This window comes from Chenopodium album, chromosome 7 (assembly GCF_948465745.1).
Source record: "Chenopodium album chromosome 7, dcCheAlbu1.1, whole genome shotgun sequence".
NCBI classification, from domain to species: Eukaryota; Viridiplantae; Streptophyta; class Magnoliopsida; order Caryophyllales; family Amaranthaceae; genus Chenopodium; species Chenopodium album.
The window spans coordinates 64,613,403-64,639,948 of record NC_137840.1 but is presented as its reverse complement, the minus strand read 5'-3'; the positions used below and the strand labels follow the sequence as shown (position 1 = coordinate 64,639,948).

Genomic DNA, 26,546 nt, shown 5'->3' with positions numbered 1-26,546 from the left:
TTTTAAATAGCACACTATTAAATGACCTCCCACATTGAACTATGAATTAGACAACGTTGAACGAATACTATATCATAATTTTGATTATAATAAAAAAATTTAAAATTAAAAAATATAATTAATTCTTATTTATAGTCATGTATAATAGCGATTAATTTTTAAAATGTACAAATTAATGTTAGGTTTTACATAAATTGTGTATCGCACGGGTTCTAACCTAGTTGCTTAACAAATCATGTAACTACAAGAAAAACATAATCCATAAATCTATAATTAATAAAAGAAAATAGTCGGACTAAAACCGAATCGCAACATTATCTAAATTTGACATACCAATATTAAAAAAAAAGGAAGTCAATTAATCGTCTTTTAGATTGTTAGTGTAGGGAATAATTTCAAGCTTTAATCCCACTAGCTTGAACCCCACTGTGATCATACACTAAAGTACGGTGGCGTCCAAAAGGGAAGAAGATAGAGCAAAAGAGTCGCCAACAAGTTTTAGGAACTTGTAAACCGTTCACGAGGTGAAGGTTACACCCCTTTACGATCCAAGAGATCGTCAACTCCATAAGGTCTAGAACCAAATAAGGGTTCGGGGATGAAGGTACAAATCCAACCTAAAAGAGATTGAACCTGCCCTAATAATAGGCCTCTACTTTATTATTATCGTATTCATGTGCGCTTTCTGATTAACATGCAATCATTATGTTTAACCCTAAACCTGTTTAATCTATGTTGGTTGAATTTAATGCACAAATAAACTATTATTGGCGATCACTTGAATTATAATCATATTAACCCTAAATAAGATTATTAATTATCTTATTAAGCGTGATTACAAGTACCAAATTCCCTTTAAGCATGCAATAAAGGCGTGATCAAGCAATAAAAATAAATATAATATGTATCAAGCAACATAATAAATAATCAATATCATGAATAATAATTATAATCATAAAAATAATAATATCATCATAAATAAAATAATCATCATCAAAATAATAATAATAATAATAATAATATTCATAATCATCATAAATTATAACAATTATAATCATAATCATGTTCATGTTAATATTAAAGCATAATAATAGCAAGATCCTAGGCATGATACTAACAAGATTAATAACAAATCCTAGCATGTCACTAAGCAATAAAAATCAAATCTTTAACCCTAACATGATACTAACAATTATAAATATTAGGAAGAACATAGGAAGCATCATAACAATCATATTTAATATTAAATTTACCCTAGACATGATACTAGGAATATCATAATAACAATTTAAACATGATTTCTACATCATAATATCAATTAATCAATTAAAATACTTACTTTGATGCCTCGTACCTCTTTCTAATAACAAAATACACACGTTAGTAACTTCAAGGAAAATAATAAACAAAACAATTAAATTAAATAATTGAAAGAGAGATTTGGGACAAAACCCTCAGAAATTAAACCTTTCACGTCTAGAGCGAAGACAACTTCGAATATGGCTAGGTGTTTCTAGATCTTGCGAATGCGGAATTTTGTATTTGAAAAGCAAGGTTTAGATAAAGAGAAAGAGATTAAGAGAGAATTGATGATGAAAGATTGCGAATGAAAACTGATTGTAGATAAGAATTCGTGAGAATTGGTGAATGAAAACGGAGTTTTTAATACGTTATTTATAGAGAAATCAGCCAAAAAGATAAAATATCAAAACAGAGCACTTGGCGCACGCAAAACGAGGTTGGCGCACGCAAAACATAGCTGGCGCCAACACCAGCTTATTGGCGCCAGGCCTGTTTTTAACGCGTTTTCAAAAATCAGATAAGTTTGCCGTACTGGAGGATAAAATCGTATCTTTTCCTCGAAAATGCTTTTTGATTTAAATTAAAACTCTGAAAAGTCAACAAAAGTCAATTTATCAATGCTAATTGAATTAGGAATGAAAAGAACCTTCTAGAAGAATCTAGAAGACTAAAACCATTTCTAATTGCATTAGGAATGATAAATCATATTAGGCCCTCCTCTAGATCATTGGGCCGCATATAAGGCTCAAACCGGGCCCAGTTTAGTAAATTGGTCATAACTTCCTCAATATTCATCGGAATTGGGCTTATAATATATCGTTGGAAAGGTCTTGTCAAGCCCCATCCAACTACACTACTATTGGACCCATATCATGGACCAACCAAACTGGATTGGATGTTTTCTTAAAATAAGTTTTCAAAAACAGAGAGAAGAGAAAAGAAATTAAAACTTTCCGCAACACTAGACTTTCCACACTTTCGCTTCATTCGATAATGATTCTACGTGAAAGGTACTCATCACTGGGTTTGGTTTTGGGGAGACACAAATGGGTGTCTACAGTTAGTAAATAAGTAAATATAATACAATAAATACTTATCTCAATGTTGTGTCAAATTGACAATTGTCATGTCGTGGTGAACCACTGACCTAAAAGATGATTCCGCGCTACCCTAGTACAATAGATATCAAGTGGTCGCTCTCCAGTATAAGCACAATGGCAGAATTTGTGTGAACTCACAAAATTCGACTGAAATTCAGAATACTTGCCCTAAACCGGAGTATTTTTAGAGAGAAGAATAGAATATTTCTGATTTTTTGAGTGTGTGTTTATTTGAAGTTGGTAATACAAAAAATATATAGCAATAGATGGAAGATTATGACAAAAATGTCAAAGGGAAAACGACCAACAACTAAGAAGACCTATTAAAGTGATAATTAAAGGGCATAATAACAAGTTATTGATGAGCGTAACTCCCAAATAAACAACGAAAATAACTCATACGAATAGCCCTTAAATATTGTAATAGATACAATATTCCAAGAACAATAAACCGTCAAGAAAATATGGCCATAACCTGCTTACCACTTCTCAAACAAGTAGTACAAAGCTATTCCAAAGAATAAATGGCGCAAAGCTTTGGTAAATTATCAAAGTGAGACCCTCCATTTTACCTTTTTTTTGTGTTTTACTCAAGAACTTCCAACACTTCTAAGAGACAATGCTAAAGGACTCTTGGCGTGCCTTCTTCTGCCTTTGATCCTTAGCAGCTTTATTCTTGAACCAAGTGAGCTGTTGATTATTCAAACTCATCTGCTTCATGGGAGCAAACTCGAAGGTCTCTTTCTCTCTCATTGTCTCTCATCTCTAAACTCTTATCTCTCTCATCTTTATTTGATGGTTCAATTCAAGCAATTTCTGTGATCAGTTTGTAGTAGTTTGTAGTGTGTAATTCAAGCAATTTCTTACCTTTTATTTTTTAGAAAAAACTTCTGATCATTGCAAATGGTATACCATGATCGACTTTTAAAAAATGTGCCTTAAATCTATCATATGATATTGTTGTGTGCATTAGGACAAATTTCCAATTTTAGGGTCAGGTTTTGTCAATTTAGGGTTAGAGTTTGCTAATTTTTGTGAATTATATTAGTTTGATGTATTTATACTCCATATAAATTTATAATATAAGACATTGATTATTTAATTAGTGATGTTCATGTCTTGGAGACGCCTTGAGGACATTTCAAAAATAAAAGACAGCAACCATTTGACAGATCCGTGCATCACGAGGAAGTACTAATGCATAACTGTTATGTATAAGAAAATATATAACGAGTCCAACTGCGAATCAAACTAATATCACTACAGGCCACAGTGATATATATTTAAGCCTTAGTTGCACAAATTAGTTATCCAGTAATATTAAGCTATTTAAAAACTTCAATCTTCAGTGATATTCTTAATAATTCTAGTAATAGAAAATTACTATCCAGAGATATAAATTCAGTAGTCAGTAGTAGATTTTAAGTAAATAGTTTTTAAAGCCAATAAATTCTCTTATCTTTATAAACTCTCTTTATTATCTAGTAGCAGCGACGATCTGCCTCAGTAGTAGATTTTAAGTAAATAGTTTTTAAAGCCAATAAATTCTCTTATCTTTATAAATTCTCTTTATTATCTAGTACCAGCAACGATCTGGTATCAGAGCCATACGGTTAAAAGCTAAATTAAGTTGTTAATAATTAAGTAAAACTGGAGAATACTAGACCCTCTACTGAGTGTAAGAAACCTGATTTTAAGCATTATTATCATATTCCTGAAAATACTAGTAATTTTGGCCCAGTCCTTAATTACATAGTAGATCAAATTGGCGAATTAAGATCGGAAGTTGATAACATACATGCTCGTTGTATTAATATAGAAAATAAGATATCAATAACCACAACTGATATTAATAAAAAAGTAAGCGACCTAAACGAACAGGTTAAACAAGTTCAACTTGCTTTAACAAACGAAGTTAGGCATCAATTTGGAAAAGAAGTATCACCTAATAAAGAGAAAATCATCCCATATAAATATAAATATCCTTTTCAAAATCTAAAGGTTTACCGTAACACTCCCTAAGAGACCTACTAGTAACCAAGAAAAGAATAAAGAAACTAAACATGAGCCCTCATCTTCGGGAGAAAGCTAAATGAATTACAAGTCCTATTCGACAAAGAAGAAGACCCTAATAAGCTTAAAGAAATCATGAATTTAATTTCAAAAAAAGGGATTGCTTCTGATAATGAAATAGAGTAAAATAATTATGCTACTTTAGATGAAGATTTATATCAACAAATGGGATTAATAAAGTTAAATGATCTTGACTTTCTACCCATAGAAGTTGTTAAACAAAAGATCGAAAACAAACTAGGAAAAAGAGTAATAAATAATAATGATGTTGGAGAAGAAATTATTAATGAAAATATTAATGTAAACAATGTTATCCAAAGACCTAGGTATCAAGGAGAAGGAATTTGCACACGACCAAGATACATACTAGGGAAGACTACCCGGTTTAGTGTCAAGGTTATGCCTACTCATATACCTAAACATGAAGAAGTGACTCTTGAACCCATAAGTCAAACTGGTTATAAACTTAAATTAGATGGTGTAAGAGATAGATAAGATGTTTTAGATCAATGGAAAAAGAGTATGAGTAGTGTACTTAATTTAAATACTGAATGGACTTCAGAAAATTTCTTAAATTATATTGAACATAGTCTCTACGGCTGTGTAGAAGATTGGTACGATGGAATGGATGAAGAAGTAAAGACTGCATTAAGAGCTATTGAATCACCTACTAGAATGTTTAGGCAGTTATGTCAATATATTGAGTTAGAGTTCATTGGTCCTAGAGCCGATCCTAATGAAAAACGAATGGAATATCAAAGAAAGTTAAGTAACTTGTCCATCTGTAATATGAGATATGTGAGATATGTTGATGATTATATTATGGAATTTGAAACATATTATTATAAAATTGGTGAAAATGAAACAAATCTTGGAATCTTCTATGACAAATTACCCAGTCCTCTTAATGAAGAAATTAGTAAAAAATATAAAGAATGGAGATAAAGATTTTTAGCTAGGGATGCCCTAGGAAACAGAATTGCTTTCCTTAGAAAGTGGATTGAAAAGAAGTGTAGAGAGGTTGCAGGAGCTCAACAAATAAAGAGACAATTTAATTTCTCACTTGTTGGGATTTCCCAAATAACTATGGATGTGAGAGAAAAAACTATAATAAAAGAAAGAGCTATAAGAAAAATAAATTTGACCGATCAAGAGGAGAAACCTATAAGAAGAAGTATTATAAACATAAATATAGAAAGCCAAGTAGGTTTTTCAGAAAGGCAACATATTGTCCTGAGAAAAAGAAAACGTGCAAGTGTTGGTCTTGTGGAGAATTAGGACATTATGCTAATGAATGCAAGAAAGCTAATCATAAACTAATGGAAGCCTTAGGAAGTTGGGATTACATAGAAATACCAGAAGACGAGGCTTTAGAATTGGCTTTAATTAATAATAAAGGAATAGTAGAAATCATAGAAGAAGAAAATGAATATAACGAAGAACCTGAAGTTAGTGATGAGTTTGAAGATGAAAATTAAGAAGAAATGAATAACATGATGGAAGGAGAAGAATTAGAAAATTCAGAATCAGATGACAATGAGGAAGATAAAAGCAAAATGAAAATAGGTCAACTAAAAAGAGCTGAGTATTCATTTGAAGATAATGACCTAGATCAAGTAAACAAAGAAAGCTGGAATTTTCCCCAGATTACTAAAGATAAAATATTTAAAACTTCTTTCTTTAAAACTAGAACTAAATATGTATGTGAGGAAATGGAAGGAAGCATAGTAATCGAAGATTGTGAACAAAAGGCAGCCGAAATTAATATCATAATCTGGAAAAGTATTAAAAAAATAAAGAAAAAGGAAATTATAGCTATATTTGTATTGGTGCAGTACAAGTATATATAACTCCTTTGCAAGATTTTGGCAAAGATGTTAAATGCTTGAGTTTTATTTGTGATATTAGACATAAAGAATTTTATGATCAAATAATTAGTGGTATCACATGTAACTTAAGTCAAGGAACGGTAAGCTATATATGTGAACCTAGATATTATGTGAGCTTAGAGGATTCCTTTACGTCAAAGTTTTTAGCTATTAAGTTATTAACAGAAGGAGTGAAAATGCATAAAGGAACACGACCCATACAACTAAGATGGAAGGTGGTTTATAAGTTGGTAAACACTATAGACTCATCTTTTAAAAAACAAATAGTCGATGCTCAGAAATATGAGCAAGGAGGAGGTCCTAAGAAGAAAATTACACCTATAAAGGTAAATCCTAATGAAATTGAAATTGAAAAAACTTGGGAGGAATTCTTTATGAACCCTGCAGTTAGTAATTGATCAAGTAAGATGTTAATTGATGAATCAGGATTACTTCATATTGGAATGAATACAAAACCTAAAATACAGAGAAATCTGAGTCTTAGAACACCAAGCCTAAGTAGACAAAATTCAACAATAATAAGAATGAAAAAACAAGGTGAAGAAAAGCCAGAAGAGGATGAAGAAGAAATATTAGTTTTACTAAAGAAACTAAATGAAAAATATGAAAGTAAAAAAGCTTTAAAACAACCAGCAAGACATAGCATTGATATGAGATCATGTTCTAATTTTGAGTTAAATGAAGATCCAAATAATCCTATTGATAAAAGAAAGGTAATTGGGTATAAGACCAAAACTGTGAGTGAACCTGTATATGAGGATGAAGTTAATATGCAAATGGAAGCTTATAATGAAATATCCAGTACTAATCCTAATAGTATTTATATACCAATTGATATATGCATTGAAGATTATAATAAATATAAATTATGTGCATACATTGATAGTGGTTGTTCTACATGTTTTGGAAAAAGATCATTATTTCCAGAATTCTTATGGAAAAAGGCTAAAAATCCTATGCAAGTTAGAATTGCTAATAATAGTGTCATGATGCATACGGAGATAATTGAAGATTTAAAAATAGAAATTGGAGGAGTCCAATGTGTTATCCTATTTTATGGGCAACTGATCAGCCTAGTCATTATATGATAATAGGAAATAATTTTCAAAGGTTATACTCTCTATGCACTCAAACTAATGTCAAATAATCTTTACTATTAATGGTCATTCTGTTCCCATACAGAAAATAACAAAGGCATATACTCATCAAACAATGGAATTTACGCGCAGCCAGCGTGGTGATAGGGTTACTCCTACACAACGAGAGGTTGCACTAGAATTTCTAAGTGTGATTCATCATTAATATGTCAGATAAATAAGCAACAAGAAAAACTATGCAAAAAATTATATTCAACAAATCCTTTAGAACATTGGGAAAAGGATAAAGCATTTGCTAAGATAACTCTAACAAATCCCAATAAGATTATTAGAGTGAGACAAATGGTTTATACCTACCAAGATATTCAGGAGTTTGATGAACAAATAAAAGAATTGCTTAATAAAAAGCTAATTAGGAATAGCAAAAGTCCTCATAATAGTCCAACATTCATGGTAAGAAATCATGCAGAAGAAAAAAGAGGTAAAGCTAGAATGGTTATTAATTATAAACAACTAAATGATAATACTGTTTTTGATGGCTATTATATTCCTAATAAAACTGTGTTATTTAATAGAATACAAGGAGCCACATGGTTTTCTAAAATGGATTGTAAAAGTGGCTACTGGCAAATTAAAATGGAAGAAGAAAGCATTCCATTAACTGCATTTAGTGCCCCTCAAGGGCATTATGAATGGCTAGTAATGCCTCTTGGATTAAAAAATGCTCCACAGATATTTCAGAGAAGAATGGATAACATTTTTAGAGAACTTAATCATTGTTGTTTGGTCTATATAGATGATATTCTAATATTTTCAAAAGATTTAGAACAACATAAAAATGATCTTAAAGCAGTAACTCAAAAATGTGCAGAGCATGGTATAATCCTTGGAAAAGATAAATGTGTTTATGCTAAACAAGAAATTGAGTTTCTAGGATTAGAAATTAAAGCATGACAAATAATACTACAAAAACATATTCTAGAAAAGATTGAAAAATTTCCCGATAAAATTGAAGATAGAAAACAGCTAGAAAGGTTTCTAGGATGTTTAACCTATGCTTCTGATTTTTTAGAAAATCTTGCTTTATTAAGAAAGCCATTACAACAAAAACTCAAGAAAGAAATAACTTGGAACTGGAAAGAAAGTGATTCCAAAATTGTTCAAGATTTAAAAGCTATGTGTAAAGATCTTCTTGTACTAACACTACCTACTAGTGAAGATGATTTAATCCTTGAAACAGATGCTAGTAATGAGCACTGGAGTGCTGTGTTAAAAATACCAGAAGGAGAAAAACTTTGCAGATATAGCAGTGGAAGTTTTAACAAAGCTGAGTTAAACTATCCTACAATGCAAAAGGAAATCCTTGCAGTTATTAGAGGGATCGAGAAGTTTTTAATCTTCTTAGCCCCTAAACAGTTCTTAATAAGAACAGATTGCAAAGGCATACTCGGTTTTGTTAAAAAGAATTTGTCTAATATGCAAGCGCAAGGGAGACTCATGCGTTGGCAATTATGGCTTAACCAATTCTCTTTTACTGTTGAACATATACAGGGAACAAAGAATTCTTTGGCAGACAGCTTGACCAGAGAATTAGCTAATGTCGTCCAAGAAGCTCAAGACTACACAAAAACCTCCTGCATACCAACTTCAAAAGATGGATGTAGAGAGGAAAACTCTCATTGATGAGACCGAAAAGGCAATGGAGCGGGTTTCACCCTCCAGTTGGGCCTTAATGCAAGGCTTGATCATATCAGCAAAACAACGTTCGCGAGATGATTTAATTAAGGGTTGTCATCGGGCAGTCCAAAGGTTATTGATGTTCAAAATAACAATTATGTTATTTCAGCTCATTCCTGATGTACGAAATACAATATTAAACAAAATAAGAGATAACGATTTTAGGACATGGTATGAGTTGGTGGCTACAAGGTCCAGTAAATTCTTTGATCTTCGAGATCTATGGGGAGAAAGAGTAGAGTTTCCCAAAAACTCTAAAGTTGCATCATTGCGAATCTACCCATATCCTCTTAATAAAAATGCTCCATTCATTAGCATACATTACAAGGCTTGGGATTATGGAATGATACATGATTTCTATGAATTCCCTACTCCTAATGACTCTTTCTTTCCAAGACTTACAAAGTTCCAACAGTACGCATTCAACAAGGTTCGAAAATATTGTGATGACAAAAAAGACGATTTTCGGTTAAGCGTAAAGGTACAATGTGCTAATATCGAAGTTAAAGAAGGAAAAGTTAGTCCCCCGCATTACTTAATAGTATTTGGGAGAGTGAGGTATTGCAAAGATCCCATACTAATTCGTCAGAAGACTGTTAGAAATCCAACTAAAGCAAGAGCATTGGGATTTTTCTACATTTCACAATATCTTAACGATTTTATAAAAGGGAAAGAAATTCCTCTTGTCATGTTTCATGTTGGTAACACAACAATTGTGGCGCCTAACGAGATGAAAGAATATTTAGTAGATGGCATAAACAACACCGAGTCGATCTACAAATATTTAGAAGACATCGAAAGAGGAAAGTTTCTGTCATTTGAAGGCTATGAGTATCTGTTTGAAGCATTCATGAGTTGGGATGAAGAGTATGCAGCCAAATGTGTCGCAGACCTTTGCAGAGAGAATCCTATTTACGAAGACAGTAAAGATAGTGAGGGAGGCCTACAAGAAATGATGATGGATGAAATTATGAATGCATGAGCCCACACCAACAATAATTCAAGGCATCTTTACTGTAGCCACGTTTTATTAATTGTTTCTGTATCTTTGTAAAAAGCAATGGTGTAAAATTGCTTGCTGAGTCAGGATAAGGATCCTATGTAAGTTTGCTTCCCTATATAAAGGGACTTAGGCCAAGAAGTGAAGGCAGAGTTGGAAGAGTTAGCTAGAGAATTACTATGAAAGGTTTAGAGAGTCCTCTAGAAGAAAAATACTCACCTTAAGAGAAAGATTGGTTCTCCATCTCTCTTAAAGTAGAGGAAATTCTAGTTCAGCTTATGTCTGTTTAAGCTTTCAGTTTGTGTGTGTGTTGTAATATATGAGTGTTGTAATCTTTTCAAATTAAATAAAAGTTTCGTTCAAGAAGGGAACGTTATCCCCTGGAACCTTATATATCAAATGAGTTATCTTTTTGTTTAAAGTTCCATCATAAACACAGTAAGGATTGTTTAATTTAATTATAAATTACGGTCTAAGGTAGGAAACGAAATAGATCTGTGCTGAGCCTGATCTAAGGAAGACAAGGTTGGGGTTAGCTACCTTGGTAAAGCCGGAAACTTAGAACGCCGGAGGTTCCATTGTCGACTAAGTTCAGGTATTGGTCTAAACCCTCTAGTTAAATAATTATTATTGCGAAGCATGGTGGGCTATTAAACTAAAAGTTAATTTATTTAGATATATAAGTAGTAGAGTTGTGATAATTAGTACCGTTAAAAGTCATTAATATCATCAATGGTAAAATATACAGTGTAGGTCATATTATTAATAGTTTCAGTGGTACTATAACAAGTTTCAGTTAAATAATAATAAAAAAAAAAAAAAAAAAAAAAAAAAGAACCACTTGTTATGTATGAGCATATACATAACTAACCTCCCTTTGGAATCCCCCGTGCATCACAGTCTTGCTATACTATGTGTACATTTGCCTAAGAATTCGCACCAAAAAAAAAAAAAATTGCCTAAGAAATAATTAGTTTTTGCCTAAGAAATAGCACTTGAATCTGCCTTTCATAACTGATGGTTTCCTGCAGCATAGCAAATGGAGAATTGGAGATGCCATACCAATTCTAATTCACGCGATTGCTAAATATTGCTAGTCATCAATGGCCTGGCGTGTTGCATTAGGCAATCTTAGTCCACGAACAAAAGAACTAAAGAGGAGTAAACCCCTGGCTGGCTGTGAATAGGGCACCATATGTGCAGCACCCCTTACTGTGGCAAAGGTCAACAAATTTCCATACTCAGTTGACCATCCTCCTACCTGTTACCAGATAGATCAGATGTAAATGTATCATACAAACGCATTTCTTCAACTGTACCAAACATACTAATAATAAACATACTACTATTTGGTTGTTGCAGAGTTGTTTAGACCTGGCAATTCTGACCCGACCCGACCCGAATGACCCGACCCGTAACCCGAAAGTTGACCCAAAATCATTGACCCGAAAATGACCAGAAGTAACCCGAATCCGACCTGAAATAGAGTTGACCCGAACATGACCCGACCCGAAATTGACCCGAAACCCAAACTTGACTTGACCTGAAATGACCCGAAACTCGAAGTTACCTGACCCGATTTAACCCAAATTGATTGACCCGAATCGACCCGACCCGTAGTGACCCAACCCGAATTGACCCGAATCCTAAGTGAATAGGGTGAAGTAGTGAATTACTTAGTTTAGGGCTTCATTATTTCCTACGTAATAGGTACTCATGATTTTTTTTTTTTTTTTTAACGAATTTACTTTATTTTTCCAACTATTTTTTAAAGTGAATTTATTTTGGTGACCCGACACAAACTTGACCCGAAAAGACCCGACCCGAATTGACTCGATCCGAAATCGACCCGACCCAAAATTGACCCGACCCGAACTTGACCCGAAGTGCTGACCCGAAACCCGAATCAACCCGAACCCGACCCGAACATTTGCTGACCCAAACCTGACCCGGCCTGAATTGACCCGACCCGAACCCGACCTGAATGACCTATTTGCCAGGTCTACTGTTATTCCAACTTCACTAATTATCTACATATACCACAAAGAATTTGCATCCTTTAGACAAGCATGCTGTACGTAATCTACATATCATATATAATGGCTGGTTATCCTCATCTGACATAACCACATAAGAAGTTGGAAGAGAATTACCTGCCCTTTGTGAAACCAAGCTCCATAAGGAGCAGTGACTGTAAAGTTTAGTTCATGAGCAAGTTCACGAATCATCTGGCGGGATCCCAGAAGTGGAACTACAGAATCTTGATCTCCACTGAGTAATGGAAAATTGAGCATAAAAGAATTCAGGATTGTATATCTCCATTACTTGAGTAAAATCAATTTATCTTATATCAAGCTTCTACCTGTAAACCCAAACCGGAACACCTTTTTGGATAATTCCTTTAAGCAAAGGAAGCATATTCATCTTGACGTCAGTCTTGGTATAGTTCAAAACTCTGTCACAGAAAAGATGCAATTATCAGTGATGTCAGCCCATAGCCAAATATTGAGATCTCCCAGGAAACATAAGAAGGATCTCCTGAATCAATAATGCCAACAAAAACTTCCTATAAGTTGACATACTCGCTACACATGGACCAGCTGTAGGGCAATTTTGTTCGATTTGCATGGAGAGCACTTTGGACCTCTGGAAGATTGAAATAGAATCCAGATTCGTAATTAATGCAAACATCAATACCCAAGCTTATTTTAGTGGCCTGCACATCAGCAGACAGACACAATTCAGGAATCAGAACTATTTCAATTAGGAACAAGCAATCACTATTTCACTAAGGAATGAAGATGAAGCATACTGCTTTTCTCAACCGGAATTCTTGCTCCACTATCGATGGGTAGCAAACATCTACAATGACATTATAGTTATCAACATAGCTACTAACGCTGAGCTGAGCTTCCGCTATTGCATCATAGCATTTACCAGAAACATTATGATCAGGACTACCAAAACTATAATCACTGAAATCACATTCCTTTATTATGGTAAGACCTATTTCATCAGAGATCATCCCATGTGACCATAGGAACTCATATGTTGCCCGAGTATCTCGATCAAGTCTGAGCAATGGATTTCCAATCTAATCGACAAAAAGACAGAAAGAGAGAGGGGTCACTACAACTGTTAATGGAAAGGTTTCCCTTTTACTTTCTTTTTTGGTTGGGATAAGAAAAGAGATAAGATTGGTGAAATTACACAAAATGACTTACAGCAACTCCTTTTATGTTGAACTTGAAAGCAGTAGAATGGGCATTATGATCCAGTAAAGCAACGGCTAACTGTGGTATGTAATGCCCTGTAAATTATCCTCCATAATAACAAGCAGCACACAAAAATATATTAGAACACCATCATTAGTACCTCAAATTTTTCTACAAGTACTTGAAAAAGAAAGAAATATATAATTTTGCTAAAAAACATGGGTACAGCAAGAGAGAAAGTAGGAAGGGCCAAAGGAAACAACCGTTGAGATGTTGATCATCATACAATGCGAAAAGAGATCATTACCTGCATAGCTTTCTCCAGTAAGAAAGAAATCCCTCGATTTCAGAGCTGGAAACTTCTCATACCATTTCATCATAAAAATGTGCATGTCTTTCGCTGTTGATAAAATTAGGATGAAGCTTTTATTGAGATAGTAACTAGAACAAAGATTGGCCTAAAATAATGTACCACACCTGTTGAGGTATCCCCGGCATTGTAATCAGACGTTGAATTTGAATATGACCAGCCTACTCCAGCAGGAGACTCCACAAATAGGAGATTTGACGCTGTAATCGACACAGAATAGGGTGACAAAAGTACCATTAAAGTGGGTTACAAACGTAGGCAGGAGATAAGAAAGCTTCTAAATGAATGGTTAACAGGTACAACCTTTATTCCAAGATTTTGGATTTCTTCGAAGACCCCTACCATCACCTGTAGGAAAGAACGGTCCCAATTCCGAAAATGCACCACCACCAAGTGACGAGCAACCAGGGCCTGCAAACCAAAATGCAGGTGAAAACAAAACACAGCACGATGGGGGGGGGGGGGGGGTGAAGGGCTATGACAACCAGTTCTTAATAATAATAGTCAGCAATTATCTACACTGTTATTATTATGGAGCACATAGGAATTTACTATTAAAAGCTGTAATCAAGCAGCTTATTTGGTCTCTCGTTTTAGGTATGAAATTCCAAAAGCTTTGTAGATACTCCAGCCGACATAGAAATATCAGGGCATCTTAGCAGAATACATTCAAATACAAAGAAAAAAAAATGTACAATGGAACATCAGGATATGAAGCAGACAGAAGAGCAAGAAGCTAACCTCCATTGAGCCAAAGAGTGAGAGGCTTATGGTCAGGATCCTTCTCAGCTTCAACAAAGTAGTAAAACAAGCTCTTTCCAGTCTTAACATCCAAATCAATGTAGCCAGCAAACTGTCTGAATCCAACTTTTGGTTGGCCAGGCAATCCTATCACAAGATCCTTGAGAGGATACCCATTCAAACAACCAATCCCTACAAAAATTATCAGCATCAGCCACCAATGGATGCAAGCCCTGCTAGTCATTTCCAGTCTATACTTTTTCAAAATATTCCCTTACTAAATTTATATTATTTGCATAGCAGCATGTGAATGGTGGGTTTATTAATTACCAATATTAAAGGTGTGTTTGTATCCTTTTAGTTGGCTATCCTTTAAAAAAAAAAAAAAAAATTAAAGCTACTAGATTTCAGGGAGGTGGGGAAAAGAGTGTCCAATTGAATAACTTTTAGACTGCATAACAACAAATATCTTTGAATAAAAAATCGACATGGGCCCGGAAATTAAGGAAATAATTTGTAATGACATGTCCTCCCTATTTTCCGCCCAAAATATTCAATCACCAAATTGAAAGATAAGCTTAAACCTCAGACTAAAAAAGAACTGGTATGGGAAAGAATATAAGATCAGCACTGACAGAGTCACTACCAGCCAAATAGAGACCATATTTTCATACGGAGTACGTAAATATATGAGCTCCACTTGCACAATTAAATCATCCAATTTTTTTTGAACAAAGAGCCCGCACATGCATTACCTTCTGGCTCTGCAAATTTATAGGATTACATATGACTGCACAATCCCCAAAAGATTGGGATTTAGGATAATTAGGAGAACATTTTGTTTTTTCAGAAGGTACAAGACCACCAAACACTATCCCTCATTTACAATGACAATTTGGAATGTTCAGCTTCAGCTCACATATTTGAGTTAACAATACACTCCCTCCAAATTTTTTTAAATGCATCACTTTCCATTTTCGGCCCTTATTTAAATTCAGCACATTTTTTTTGGACATATTTTCTTATTTTTATTGTATCTCTCTCCTCACATGGTCCCCCACTTCTATTATTATTATCTAATCTTACATTCCTTACTTTTAATAAGCTATTACTCCCACAATCTCTTTTTTTTTTTTTTAATTAATTTTTATTTCCAACAAATCCCAATTACACAATTTTTTAATCCATTCAACTCCCTCTCCTAAAACTCCTTGATAATCAAAGTGATGCACTTAAAAAACCGGGAGAGTAATCATATCTAGACTACCACATAAAATGATTCTAACTGCAAATGAAAGCTTTGTTACTATTAACACTTTATTTTACCTCAAGTACACTTGTTGGATATTTGATATTAAAAAATAGTTAAGACACTTAATTCTTTTTTTAACCAAATAATGAAACAATACCACAAAATAGTCCAGTTGGGCAATTGGAAACATACCTCCTAGCAACATAGAATGGAAGTATGCAGAAACCAGATTCAAGATGAATACAAAGGGAAGCAGCCTGGCAGGAATAGTGCTCAGTGATTTTGCATAAACTGACTAGTTGTCATTACTTTCTGAGCATGCATAATATAGCATGTTTGTTAGCTGAAGGTTTGAAACTTAGGATATAATCATCATCTCATTGTCATACTCCCCCCGTCCCCCTCTCAAGTCAGTAGCTACTTGCTGGAACATCAAGGAGATGCTAGATCAAGAGACATGCTCACAATCTCTATGAATTTGCACGACAAAATTATCTTTCCCATACATCTGGCTTGCTTTATCAGTCTCTTCTCAAGCTTCACATAAGGCGACTATATACCTCCTGCTCCCGAGTTGATCAATTTATCTCACCATCTGTAAGGCTTGACAAGAACTGGCCTGAGTAGATTTGCAGCAAGCAAATTAATTTATGTTCACCATCAACACGACAACACACCTATGTAATAATAGACAAGGAGATTGAAATGTGACGGAAAACACACACACACACACGTACATTGAACTTCAAGAAATAGTAAACCAAAGAACAGAGGCTGAGTATCTCTAATTTCAGAGCTGTTTAGAATATGCAATCTTTTGGGAGATAGCTGAAACTTTAAAGAGAGCATTTGTGGTTTTGATGGCTTGGTGGGTTCAACAAGGACTTGAGGAGAGAAAATTACAACGCATTACTCAACTAATAAACCAGACAAACAGAGTATATATTTGATTGTATAATGTATGTAGTGTGTCATGACAATTCATTAGGAATCAAAATTAATGTAATTATGTTTTTCTCTTTTGCATAAGTTTTGGTAATGGTGATGATAATTTGTCCTTTCTAAAAGAGGGTTAGAAGACTTAACCCTTAAAAGCCTTTCTACCTACACTGGAATTTTCAGGTATCTGCAGTGTATTTTTGATGTATTCATAGTGTACTGCCAATGTATCTGCAAAAAGTATTACCAATGTGTCTGAGCTTCTCACGCTTCTCACACTGACCATAGACCCAATTTGACAGCTCTATGTTGAAGCTATGCAAAAGGCAATCTAGTTTATTTCTAGCAAGTAGGGCTGAACAAACCCAAACTTTATTTAGCTAATGTTGATGCAATAACTGACAGATAGACAGTTACTATAAGCCGGTAGTTAATATGCAGCAGCAGGTCTGAGGTGATATACGATTCAGAAACCAAGTTTCACGTCTTAGACCTACACATCAGTAAATTATATGCACAACTGCAGAAGATTCTTAATTTGTAAAAGGATTATGGAAAAACATAGCCTCGTAAGTCGTAATGGAAGGAAAACACTGCAACATTACATCAGGAAATATGGAGGAATTACAGCACAACATTTACAAATATTGTAGCAGAATTCCAATTGTCCCCCACTCGGCCACTACCCCTTGAAAATAAAGACTTTTGATGCTTAAGCTAGATAATATGATAGTGATTCACTTACAGTCTCTCCTGCTACTGAGTTGTTCACTTTGAAAGCTTAACACCATCGTAGTTCTAACCCCGTGACCCTGCCAAAAAAAAAAAAAAAAAAAAAAAAAAAACTATTATATTCCATCGTCACAACTACAATATTATATTTTCCTAGAGGTCTTATAATTCTTGCGACTATTTATATACCATGTCTATTTAATTTCTCCTTCTATAGATATTTTGCATTGAGGAGCTATCATCTAATCTTGACTGATAATGTTGTGCACATGTATATCTCCCCACATCCTGCCAAAATAGGAAGCTGCACAGGGTTGCTATTGTTGTTGTACTTCACCTTTAATAGTCTACTACCTTCTCTAAATTTGAAGGTGGATATGTACAACAGTGCTTTCAAAATGGTTTTAGCTTCCTCTGCGATCGGTTTTGTCATCATTAATTGTCAAAGTACTGCTTGGTCTGCTTTGAATCTGAAGTACAGCAGATTATGGGATGCTCTGCAAGAGATTTTACATTGGGATGACAGAAGAAAGATGGTGAGGCAAACTACCTAAGTTTTCCAATAATTTTAAATTGTCCCAACTGCAAGTGAAGTATGGTCATTGCGAGCTATGAACAACTTTCTCCTCCATACTATCAATCCAGCTAGATCCAGGAAACTTTGAGACACCCATTTCTTTCATTTTCCTTCTCAAAGAGTCAACCTCACTCCAATTACCTGAGGAAGCATGTATGCTTGAAAGCAAAATGTATGCTGAAGAATTATAAGGGTCCAGATTAATCAGTTTTTCTGCTGCTTTCCTACCCCTTGCATCATCTCCGTGTAACTTGCAAGCATTTAAAAATGATGCCCAAATCTTAGCATCAGGTTCAAACTCCAGCTCTTCAATAAAGCTCTCTGCCTCCTCAAGAAAACCCCATCGGCCAAATAGGTCAATCATACAGGCACAGTGATCGTGTCTTGGCTGAATACCACACTGGTTAACCATCAGATTATAGATATGACGACCTTCACTTAGTTTGCCCCCATGACTACAAGCACTAAGGACACCAAGGAACGTCACCTCATCAGGATATACATGTGACTGCAATAATTCACCAAATATCTTTAGTACATCTTCTACATAACCATTTTTAGCTAATCCTACAATGATTGAATTCCATAGAATAATATCCCGTTTACAGGCAACCTCCTCAAAAACCTTTACAGAACTTCCCACATCTCCGCATTTGGCATACATGTCTATAAGAGCACAGCCCACTAACACGTCTGAATTGAAGCCAGAGCGAAAAGCGAAGGAGTGGATCTCAGTACCATCCTTATATGAAGTTAAAAAGGAGCATACTTTGAGAATGCTAGCAAATGTTGCTTGATCAGGCAAAACATTTTGGCTACGCATTCCTCTATAAAGGTCCAAAGCCTCCTTGTGGCAATCAATTTGACTTAAACCAGAGATCATAGATGTCCATAGTACTGCACTCTTTTGCTCTGGAAATTCCAAGAATAGTTTACCGGCATCTGCATTGCTATGGGAATCCATGTACATGCCCAATAGAGATATACCCAAGAACCCATCATCATACAAGGTCCCTTTCTTTAGCAAGAGGCAGTGGATTTGCCTCCCTAGATTAGATCCGCAAGGACCGTGACATGCATCTAAAAGATTAGCAAAAGTGATTTCAGATGGACATAGTCCTTCAGCCAGCATAAGCTTATAGATTTTTACTGCCTCCTCCAGATTGTCCTGAGAAAATCCAGCAATCAAAGCATTCATAGAGATTACACTCCAATTATGCATCCTATAAAATACCTCGCATGCAGTCTCAGTCACCCCACACTTGACATACATATCAATAAGTGAGCTTCCTGCATAAAGGCTAGTTGCTAAGCCATGTTTCACTGATAAAGAATGTAACTCTTTTCCGCGGGCAAGATTTTTTAAATTAGCACAAGCACTGAGTAGACTGGCCATAGCAACTTCATCAGCCATACCATCAGACATCATTCTTCGAAACAGGCCAAAAGCCTCATTCTCCTCTTCCACCTGGACATACCCAACAATGATTGCATTCCAAGAAACGTTATCCCTGCCTTCTATAGTCTCAAAAAGCTGCCTTGCTTCCACTAAACTGCCTGATTTAGCATACATATCAACCAATGCATTGCTTACAAATAAGTTTGACTCAAAGTTGGTCTTAATTATCACAGCATGCAATTGGCTTCCAAAATCCAGCCACTTCAAGTAACCACATGCACTCAAAATGCCGGTATAAGTAAATGCATCAGCCTGCAAACCACCATCCTTCATATCCAAGAACAATTCAACCACCTCATCAGCAAACCCGTTCTGTACGTAGCCCCCAAGCATTGCATTCCACAGCACAATGTTTCTCTGGTCCAAGTAATCAAAGACTTGCCTTGCAGACTCTGGCTTATGGCATTTGGCATACATATTTAACAGAGAGCTTCCCACGAAAACATTATGATCAAGCCCTTGCTTAATTGCCTGAGCATGAACTGGTAGGCCAACATTAAGACACTTCAAGCTAGCAATGGCACTTAGAACACTTCCTAAAGTGGAACGAGAAGATGGCACACCGGCTTTCCTCATGTTCAGGAAGAGATTTATAGCTTCTGCCTCATTTCCACTTTTTGCATAACCAGAAATCATAACATTCCAAGCTATAGTGTTTGGGAAAGGCATCTGGGTAAGCAAATGCCTTGCCTTATCCAGCCTCCCATTATTAACAAATGCACTAATCACAGTCACAAATACCACATGATCAGGAACACAACCTAAACTTTGCATACACTCAAACACTTTTAATGCCTCATCAAGTAATCCCATCTGAACATACGCTGTAATCATCGCAGTCCACGAAACCAAACTCGGACTGCACAAGTGATCAAACATTCGCCTAGCATCACCTAAAGAATTGCATTTAACATACATATCAATCAAAGAACCTTCACAAAAGGTATGACACATATAACCCATCTTAATAACATCACAATGTACTTGCTTCCCAAATTCAATCAGCATCATCCTGGCACAACCAGACAGCACAATAGCATAAGTAAACGGATTCGGCACGACACCCGAATTCCTCATTGACCCAAATAACTCCACAACTCTATCTAACAACCCACTTCTCAAATACAGTGACATGATTGAATTCCACCCCTGCACATCTCTCATCTCCAACCTCTCAAAAACCCTGTTGGCATACCCTGCATTACCACATTTAGCATACAAATCCAGAATTGCATTCCCCAACTGCCCATTTAACCCAAAACCCAATTTCAAGGTACTAGCATGGATAACTTTACAAGCATTAAAAGCTTGGGATATTCTTTGAGGCATTTCGTCGAACACTTGGCGTGCCTTGATTTTCCCACATTGTTCCAAGCATAGTTTCAGAAGATGGTCATAAACCTCATGTGTAATCTGATGTGGGGTTGGAAAATTTGGTGTGAAATTGCAGAAGTAACGAATAAATTGGGAGTTTTTCTTGTACATTTTCGTTGAAAAAGAAGCCAAAATTCAGTGCTTTGATCATAGTAAAAACATTTCTGAAACAAAATTAGAGTTTTGATAATTGCTTGTTTTAAGGGATTTAAGAACTTATTGACAAGCAGAGTACAGCTCTCAGTTTCCGGTGCAGCGCATGCCGCACGTGACCTCTGATCACGAAAAAAATTCTGTAAAAAGTTAAATACCAAAAGGATGGTCTCAACTCTCAATATTTTCCAATTTTTGAGGATGTGTTAAGTCTTGTTGAGTCACTTTATTAATTGATCATATTTTAGATCAAATTTAAGTTGAAAAAAAAATTTGGATTAGAAGAAAAAAAATACTTAGTAGGTAAAGTCAAAGTTTGATCAAATCAGACAATCAAATAAAATCATATCATATCATAAAATATAAATTCAGATCAAATAAGCAAAAGTATGATTATTATAAAATGGCCCATGCTTCCTTAGTTTATATTTAAAAAAAAAAAAAAAAAAAAAAAAAAGGTTGAATTAAATCAAACCTTATACCTTATTATCCTTATTATGTAAGATATTCGGATATTATGCGTTTCAAATAAACTATGTCAAACAATAAATTAAGTGTTTGTTTAGTATGTAAAAGCAAATGAAAGGAAGATTGTGAATTCATGAAAGTGAAAATGTAATCTATGGACTCATAGTATTATTATGAGTTATGACAAATCATTTAATTAGCATTAGGGAGAGAGTGAAACTTCCTTGATTAGTTGAAATTCTCGTGAGACAAAAAAGTCACTAAATAAAAGTTCTTTTATTGTACTTTTTAATGTGAGTGTAAAAAGTGTGAGTGTAAAAAGTGTAAGTGTAACCATTATTTTAAAACGTTTAAAATAAAAAGATGTCTCGACCACTGAGATTCTATTCTAAGAAATTACTAATTGCTGATTACCTAAGCATCCAACCCAACATACCGAAAATTATTACAAGGTTTTGAACCAATTTATACAAATCGTTTAGTCATCGCAGGCTAAGCCAAGATACAAGAAATGGGTGTCACACCAAATAATAAACTCTAAAACGGTGAAAAAGTGCTGCCCGCCGTGGGAATCGAACCCACGACCACAACTACCCATTGATTTTATATTGCTTACCACCCATGGAGAGTGGTGGGATATACCCTGAATTGCGCTCTACCAACTGAGCTAGGCGGGCTATTGATCACTAGAATGATGGAACAAACTTAAATACTACTTCTGATACATGATGAGGGAAGAATTACAGCAAGAAATGTGTTGTTTATTATGTACCTGCCTTGAGTTTTGTTGACTTGCTGCAAAAATATGTTTGAACATGTAATTTATTTCCCATTAAAAAAAAACTGCAAAACAATGTCAAACTAACTTACAGATCTCAAATCACAGGAATCAGGCTCCTTTGACCCTGATTCCGAAACTCAAATCAACAGATATCTATGCTCCCTCACTTTAATCTTGCAGATGAATCGAAAATTCAATTATCCTAAGTATCCTTTATTTCGAAATTTGAAGTAGTTCTACCCTTTATCACTAATCATCTAAATACTATCCCTCTTAGTAGAATGATGCAGAACTGCAGGATGCAACTTGAGAGCACCCAGAACTAGATCAGTTTCCAATCTAGCTCATCATTCTATGGATTCTTTAGTTGTTGTTGGCAGTTTTCGATCATGTATAAATGAACTGAACAGGTGCAGAGCCCTTGATGGTTGTGCATAAGGTACCATATGTGCAGCGCCCCTCACAGTCGCAAATGTGAGTAAGTTTCCATATTCAGTTGTCCAACCTCCTACCTGTTAGTAGATATGCAGGCTTGATTAAGAGAAGTAACAGCAGGGAAAGGGGAGAAAGCTGACATCAATGCATCAACAATTTACCTGTCCTTTGTGAAACCAGTTTGCATAGGGGACGGTGATATTGTATTTGAGGTCATGAGCAAGCTCACGAACAAGGGTACGCGAGCCAAGCAGTGGCACAACAGAATCTTGATCTCCACTGTCAACAATGTAACAGATGTTTAGGCTTGCCGAAAATTAAAGAAATAAGTTTAAGCAGTGTAATTTTTGATATATTTCTTCATACTTTGGTTTGAAAAGTGTAAGTTTCATAGACTGTTACCTGAAGATCCAAACACGAATATTGTGCAACAGTATCCTTTTCAGCAGAGGAAGCATATTCAAGCTACCATCAGTGTCAGTGTAATTCAGAATGCTGTAAAACATGACAGTCAGAAACTCAATAATGAGAAAGAAAGAAGATGAAATTTTAGTTCTGTTAACTGCATATTCAGGCTGGATCATATTTGTGTCTGTTATGCAATTAACTTTCCTGGCATGATTGGTTCATTTTAAGTTCGGGTCAATAATGGTTATGCATTTTTGGGTAGTATTGTGGGTTAGAGTCAAGTTATTACAAATCGGTTCAATTTTGCAAGTAACACTTGTACTAGTGTACTAATGCCTTGCTAGATTTTTTCATTATTTCTGAAGGGGTTATCAGAAAATGTTATATCATATAAAGCCAATAAAGATATAGCTGGGAAAATCAATCACCATAAGTAGACAGTGGTTTCCTAAAATTACATACCTACTGCACATAGACCATTCATAAGGTAGATTAGTCCGATTTGCGTGGAGAGCTCTCTGTACTCCAGGAAGATTGAAATAGAATCGTCTTTCATAAGTCATACAAACATCAACTCCAACACTCATTTTAGTGGCCTGAAAAAAAATTATACTTGTATTCAGGAACAAAAATGAATCCATTCATAAAAAGCATCTGAAATTCTTGCAATGATGTTTCGTTACTCATTTTATGTCAGGGTAAAAATTACTATGAAGGACAGTGATCTCACCATTTTTTTCAACCGCAGTTCTTGCTCTACAATAGATGGATAACAGACATCAAGGATAACATCATACTCGTTGACATAATCGCCAACAATGGTATTTGCTTTTGATATAGCATTGTTGCAAACATCAGTTTCGTTATGAGGATTTGGAAAGGTATAATCTTCAAAATCACACTGATTCATGATGGCAAGGCCAATTTCATCAGAGATCATTCCATGAGACCAGTAAAACTCGTATGTTGCAGGAACATCTCTATCGAGTTTGAGAAGTGGATTTCCAATCTGATTCAAAATCAGAAAGCAAAACAGGTTATCTACATTGAAGATTTTGAAAAGAACCCAACCTATCAAAACAGAAGAAACTGCACTACTTACAGCAACTCCTTTCAAGTTGAGCTTGGAGGCCTTTGATTGAGCCTTATGATCCAATATAGCAACAGCCAGTTGTGGTATGTAGTGCCCTGCAGTATAAACGTCGATAATGTCAGAAATCTAACAGCAACATCAGTAAGACAGCAGGAATGTAACAGACAAGTTAGCTTTGAACGAAAACCAGAATATTAGACTTTGTTCTTGAGTATTGCTACAGATAAGGCAACTTGAGTATACGAGTTCAATTTACAACTAAAATACGTAGTAATTAGATCAAGGAAAGATTTGTACAAACTAGGACAACAAAATTATCATAAAACTTCTCATCTAATACAATCCCAACTATGTAATTGTACAGTGCAAACAGATAATTCATTAAAAATTTTCCTGCTACAAAAACAACTAAATAAGTGCGAGTTATGCAATGAACAAACCTGCATAACTCTCCCCAGTAAGATACAGATCCCTAGATTTGAATTCAGGAAACTTGACCATCCAATTCACCAGAAATGTGAGCATATCTTTAGCTGCAATATAAGTTAAATATCAAAAAATCAGAAACAGGCCTAATACTTGCAGAACCAGAAAATTCAACCAAAATTTAGCATGAAACAAATGCTTCCTAGTCCATACCAGAGGTTGCATCCCCGGTATTATAATCAGACGATGTGTTTGAATACGACCATCCCACACCAGCAGGCGATTCAACAAAGAGTAGATTCGATGCTAAAAAGTAACAAATTCACAACATATCACAACAAAGGTCTTGAAACTATTGCATAATTCAACAACATAACATGAATTGCATTAATATAAAGTCCAAATTTCAACCTCTATTCCATGACTTTGAATTAACCCTTAAACCTCTTCCATCACCCCTTGGAAAGAATGGTCCTAATTCTGTAAATGCACCACCTCCCATTGATGAACAACCAGGTCCTGCAGTAAAAACAGTTATACAACAGTAACATTAAACTCCAAAACAAAACTTCTTCTAACAAAAACAAAATAGAAACTTTTTTATTGTTTTATCTGTCCTTGGTTAATTACAAAAGCACATACAAACAACACAACTCAAAGTAACATACCCTACTCAAACAATCTAGGAACAAGTTTTTTTTTTTTTTTTTTTTTTTATATATAAAACCGACAAAAATTCATTAATAAAAAGTCATACGAAATCTAACACATTGGCAAGTACATCACTGTAAGATTCAAAAAATTGCGAAAATCAATATAACTACATTATTATAATAAGAAATAATTATACCTCCATTAAGCCAAAGACTAAGAGGAGTATGTTGAGTATTATTTTCAGCTTCAACAAAATAATAAAACAAGCTTCTTCCTGCTTTAACATCAACATCAATGTACCCAGCAAATTGCCTGAAATCAACCTTTGGTTGTCCAGGTAAATTTACAACAAGATCCTCTTTCGGGTACGCCGTTACGCAATCAAAACCACCAACAACAACCACCATAACCACCGTCAACCACCAACAAAAACCACCGGATAAAACCCATTTGCTCATATTTACTCTGCTCCTAAAAAACACACAATTTTTTCACTTTCTTTTTAAAATATATTTATGCACGTTACCTCTTTATATAATACTCAGAAGTTCTTGAAAATATAAATTTTAGTGAATGGATAAAGTTTTGGAAATGTATTTATAGATAAAAATTTGAGTCACACTAAAAAGATTTTTTTTTTTTTTTTTTTTTTTTTTTTTAACACTTTTTGAGTGGTGAAAAATCTGAAAATGATTGAAATTGTTTAATCTTTTATGTTAAAAATGGTGGGTTTATATAAGAAAGATCTGGGGTTTAAGGGAATTTACAAAATTGATGTTACATTAAATGAAAGGTGTGTTTTTCTGGAAAAGATAGAAGTAGTTGTATGGTAGCTGTGACCTTCGCTGTTATATTAATGGTATTGGGTAGATGAATTGGTTTTCTTATATTTTTGAATTTGATTTTAACGTTAATTTTTTTATCCAATTTCCCTCCGATAAAAGTTGAATCTAAAAGTTTACAGAGTAGTAGAGTACCATTTATTATTAGTTTAAGAGCTGTATAAAATGTATGGAGACGAAATAAGCATCATTATTAACATTGATTAAACATACTAGTATGTAGTATTCCCTTCGTCCCTAAATTACATTCCTCCTTTCTATTTTTGGTATTCCAAAATTACATTCCTCCTTTCTATTTTTGGTAAGTTTTTTTTAGTAAATCAACTCTCTTTTTCTGTTTTATATTTAATGCTTTCTCACTCATCCTTACCTAATCTTACTCATAATCCTTGTGCCAAATTACAATGAATATGATTGGTTAAAAATTTT

General features: G+C 34.6%; 2 protein-coding genes across 2 annotated transcripts; both read right to left on the bottom strand.

Annotated features, from left to right (window-relative positions):
* Positions 1 to 11,002: 11,002 nt before the first annotated feature.
* Positions 11,003 to 21,043, bottom strand: LOC145638088 (pentatricopeptide repeat-containing protein At3g09040, mitochondrial-like). The gene is made up of 11 exons (XM_081689046.1): positions 18,065 to 21,043; positions 17,508 to 17,527; positions 14,087 to 14,199; positions 13,891 to 13,983; positions 13,721 to 13,813; positions 13,423 to 13,508; positions 13,011 to 13,292; positions 12,781 to 12,914; positions 12,561 to 12,653; positions 12,352 to 12,469; positions 11,003 to 11,459 (listed from the first exon to the last, which is right to left on the bottom strand). Exons 1-11 carry the CDS (start codon positions 20,966 to 20,968, stop codon positions 11,292 to 11,294), a joined length of 4,104 nt encoding a protein of 1,367 aa, XP_081545172.1. The 5' UTR covers positions 20,969 to 21,043; the 3' UTR covers positions 11,003 to 11,291.
* A 1,132-nt stretch (positions 21,044 to 22,175) lies between these two features.
* LOC145638087 (serine carboxypeptidase-like 42) lies at positions 22,176 to 25,810 on the bottom strand. The gene is made up of 10 exons (XM_081689045.1): positions 25,472 to 25,810; positions 25,033 to 25,140; positions 24,835 to 24,927; positions 24,636 to 24,728; positions 24,205 to 24,290; positions 23,833 to 24,111; positions 23,565 to 23,698; positions 23,097 to 23,189; positions 22,856 to 22,973; positions 22,176 to 22,771 (listed from the first exon to the last, which is right to left on the bottom strand). Exons 1-10 carry the CDS (start codon positions 25,731 to 25,733, stop codon positions 22,607 to 22,609), a joined length of 1,431 nt encoding a protein of 476 aa, XP_081545171.1. The 5' UTR covers positions 25,734 to 25,810; the 3' UTR covers positions 22,176 to 22,606.
* Between the last annotated feature and the right edge of the window lie 736 nt (positions 25,811 to 26,546).

Coding starts and splice junctions, on each gene's coding strand:
- LOC145638087 (XM_081689045.1), bottom strand. CDS start 25,733: ATGAGCAAATGGGTTTTATCCGGTGGTTTTTGTTGGTGGTTGACGGTG. Junction 24,291..24,635: donor TACTGGGGAGAGTTATGCAG/GTTTGTTCATTG, acceptor TTTATACTGCAG/GGCACTACATACCACAACTG. Junction 23,699..23,832: donor AACTGCGGTTGAAAAAAATG/GTGAGATCACTG, acceptor ATTTTTTTTCAG/GCCACTAAAATGAGTGTTGG.
- LOC145638088 (XM_081689046.1), bottom strand. CDS start 20,968: ATGTACAAGAAAAACTCCCAATTTATTCGTTACTTCTGCAATTTCACA. Junction 17,528..18,064: donor ATAGTATGGAGGAGAAAGTT/GTTCATAGCTCG, acceptor TTTTTTTGGCAG/GGTCACGGGGTTAGAACTAC. Junction 13,293..13,422: donor TCAACATAAAAGGAGTTGCT/GTAAGTCATTTT, acceptor TTTGTCGATTAG/ATTGGAAATCCATTGCTCAG.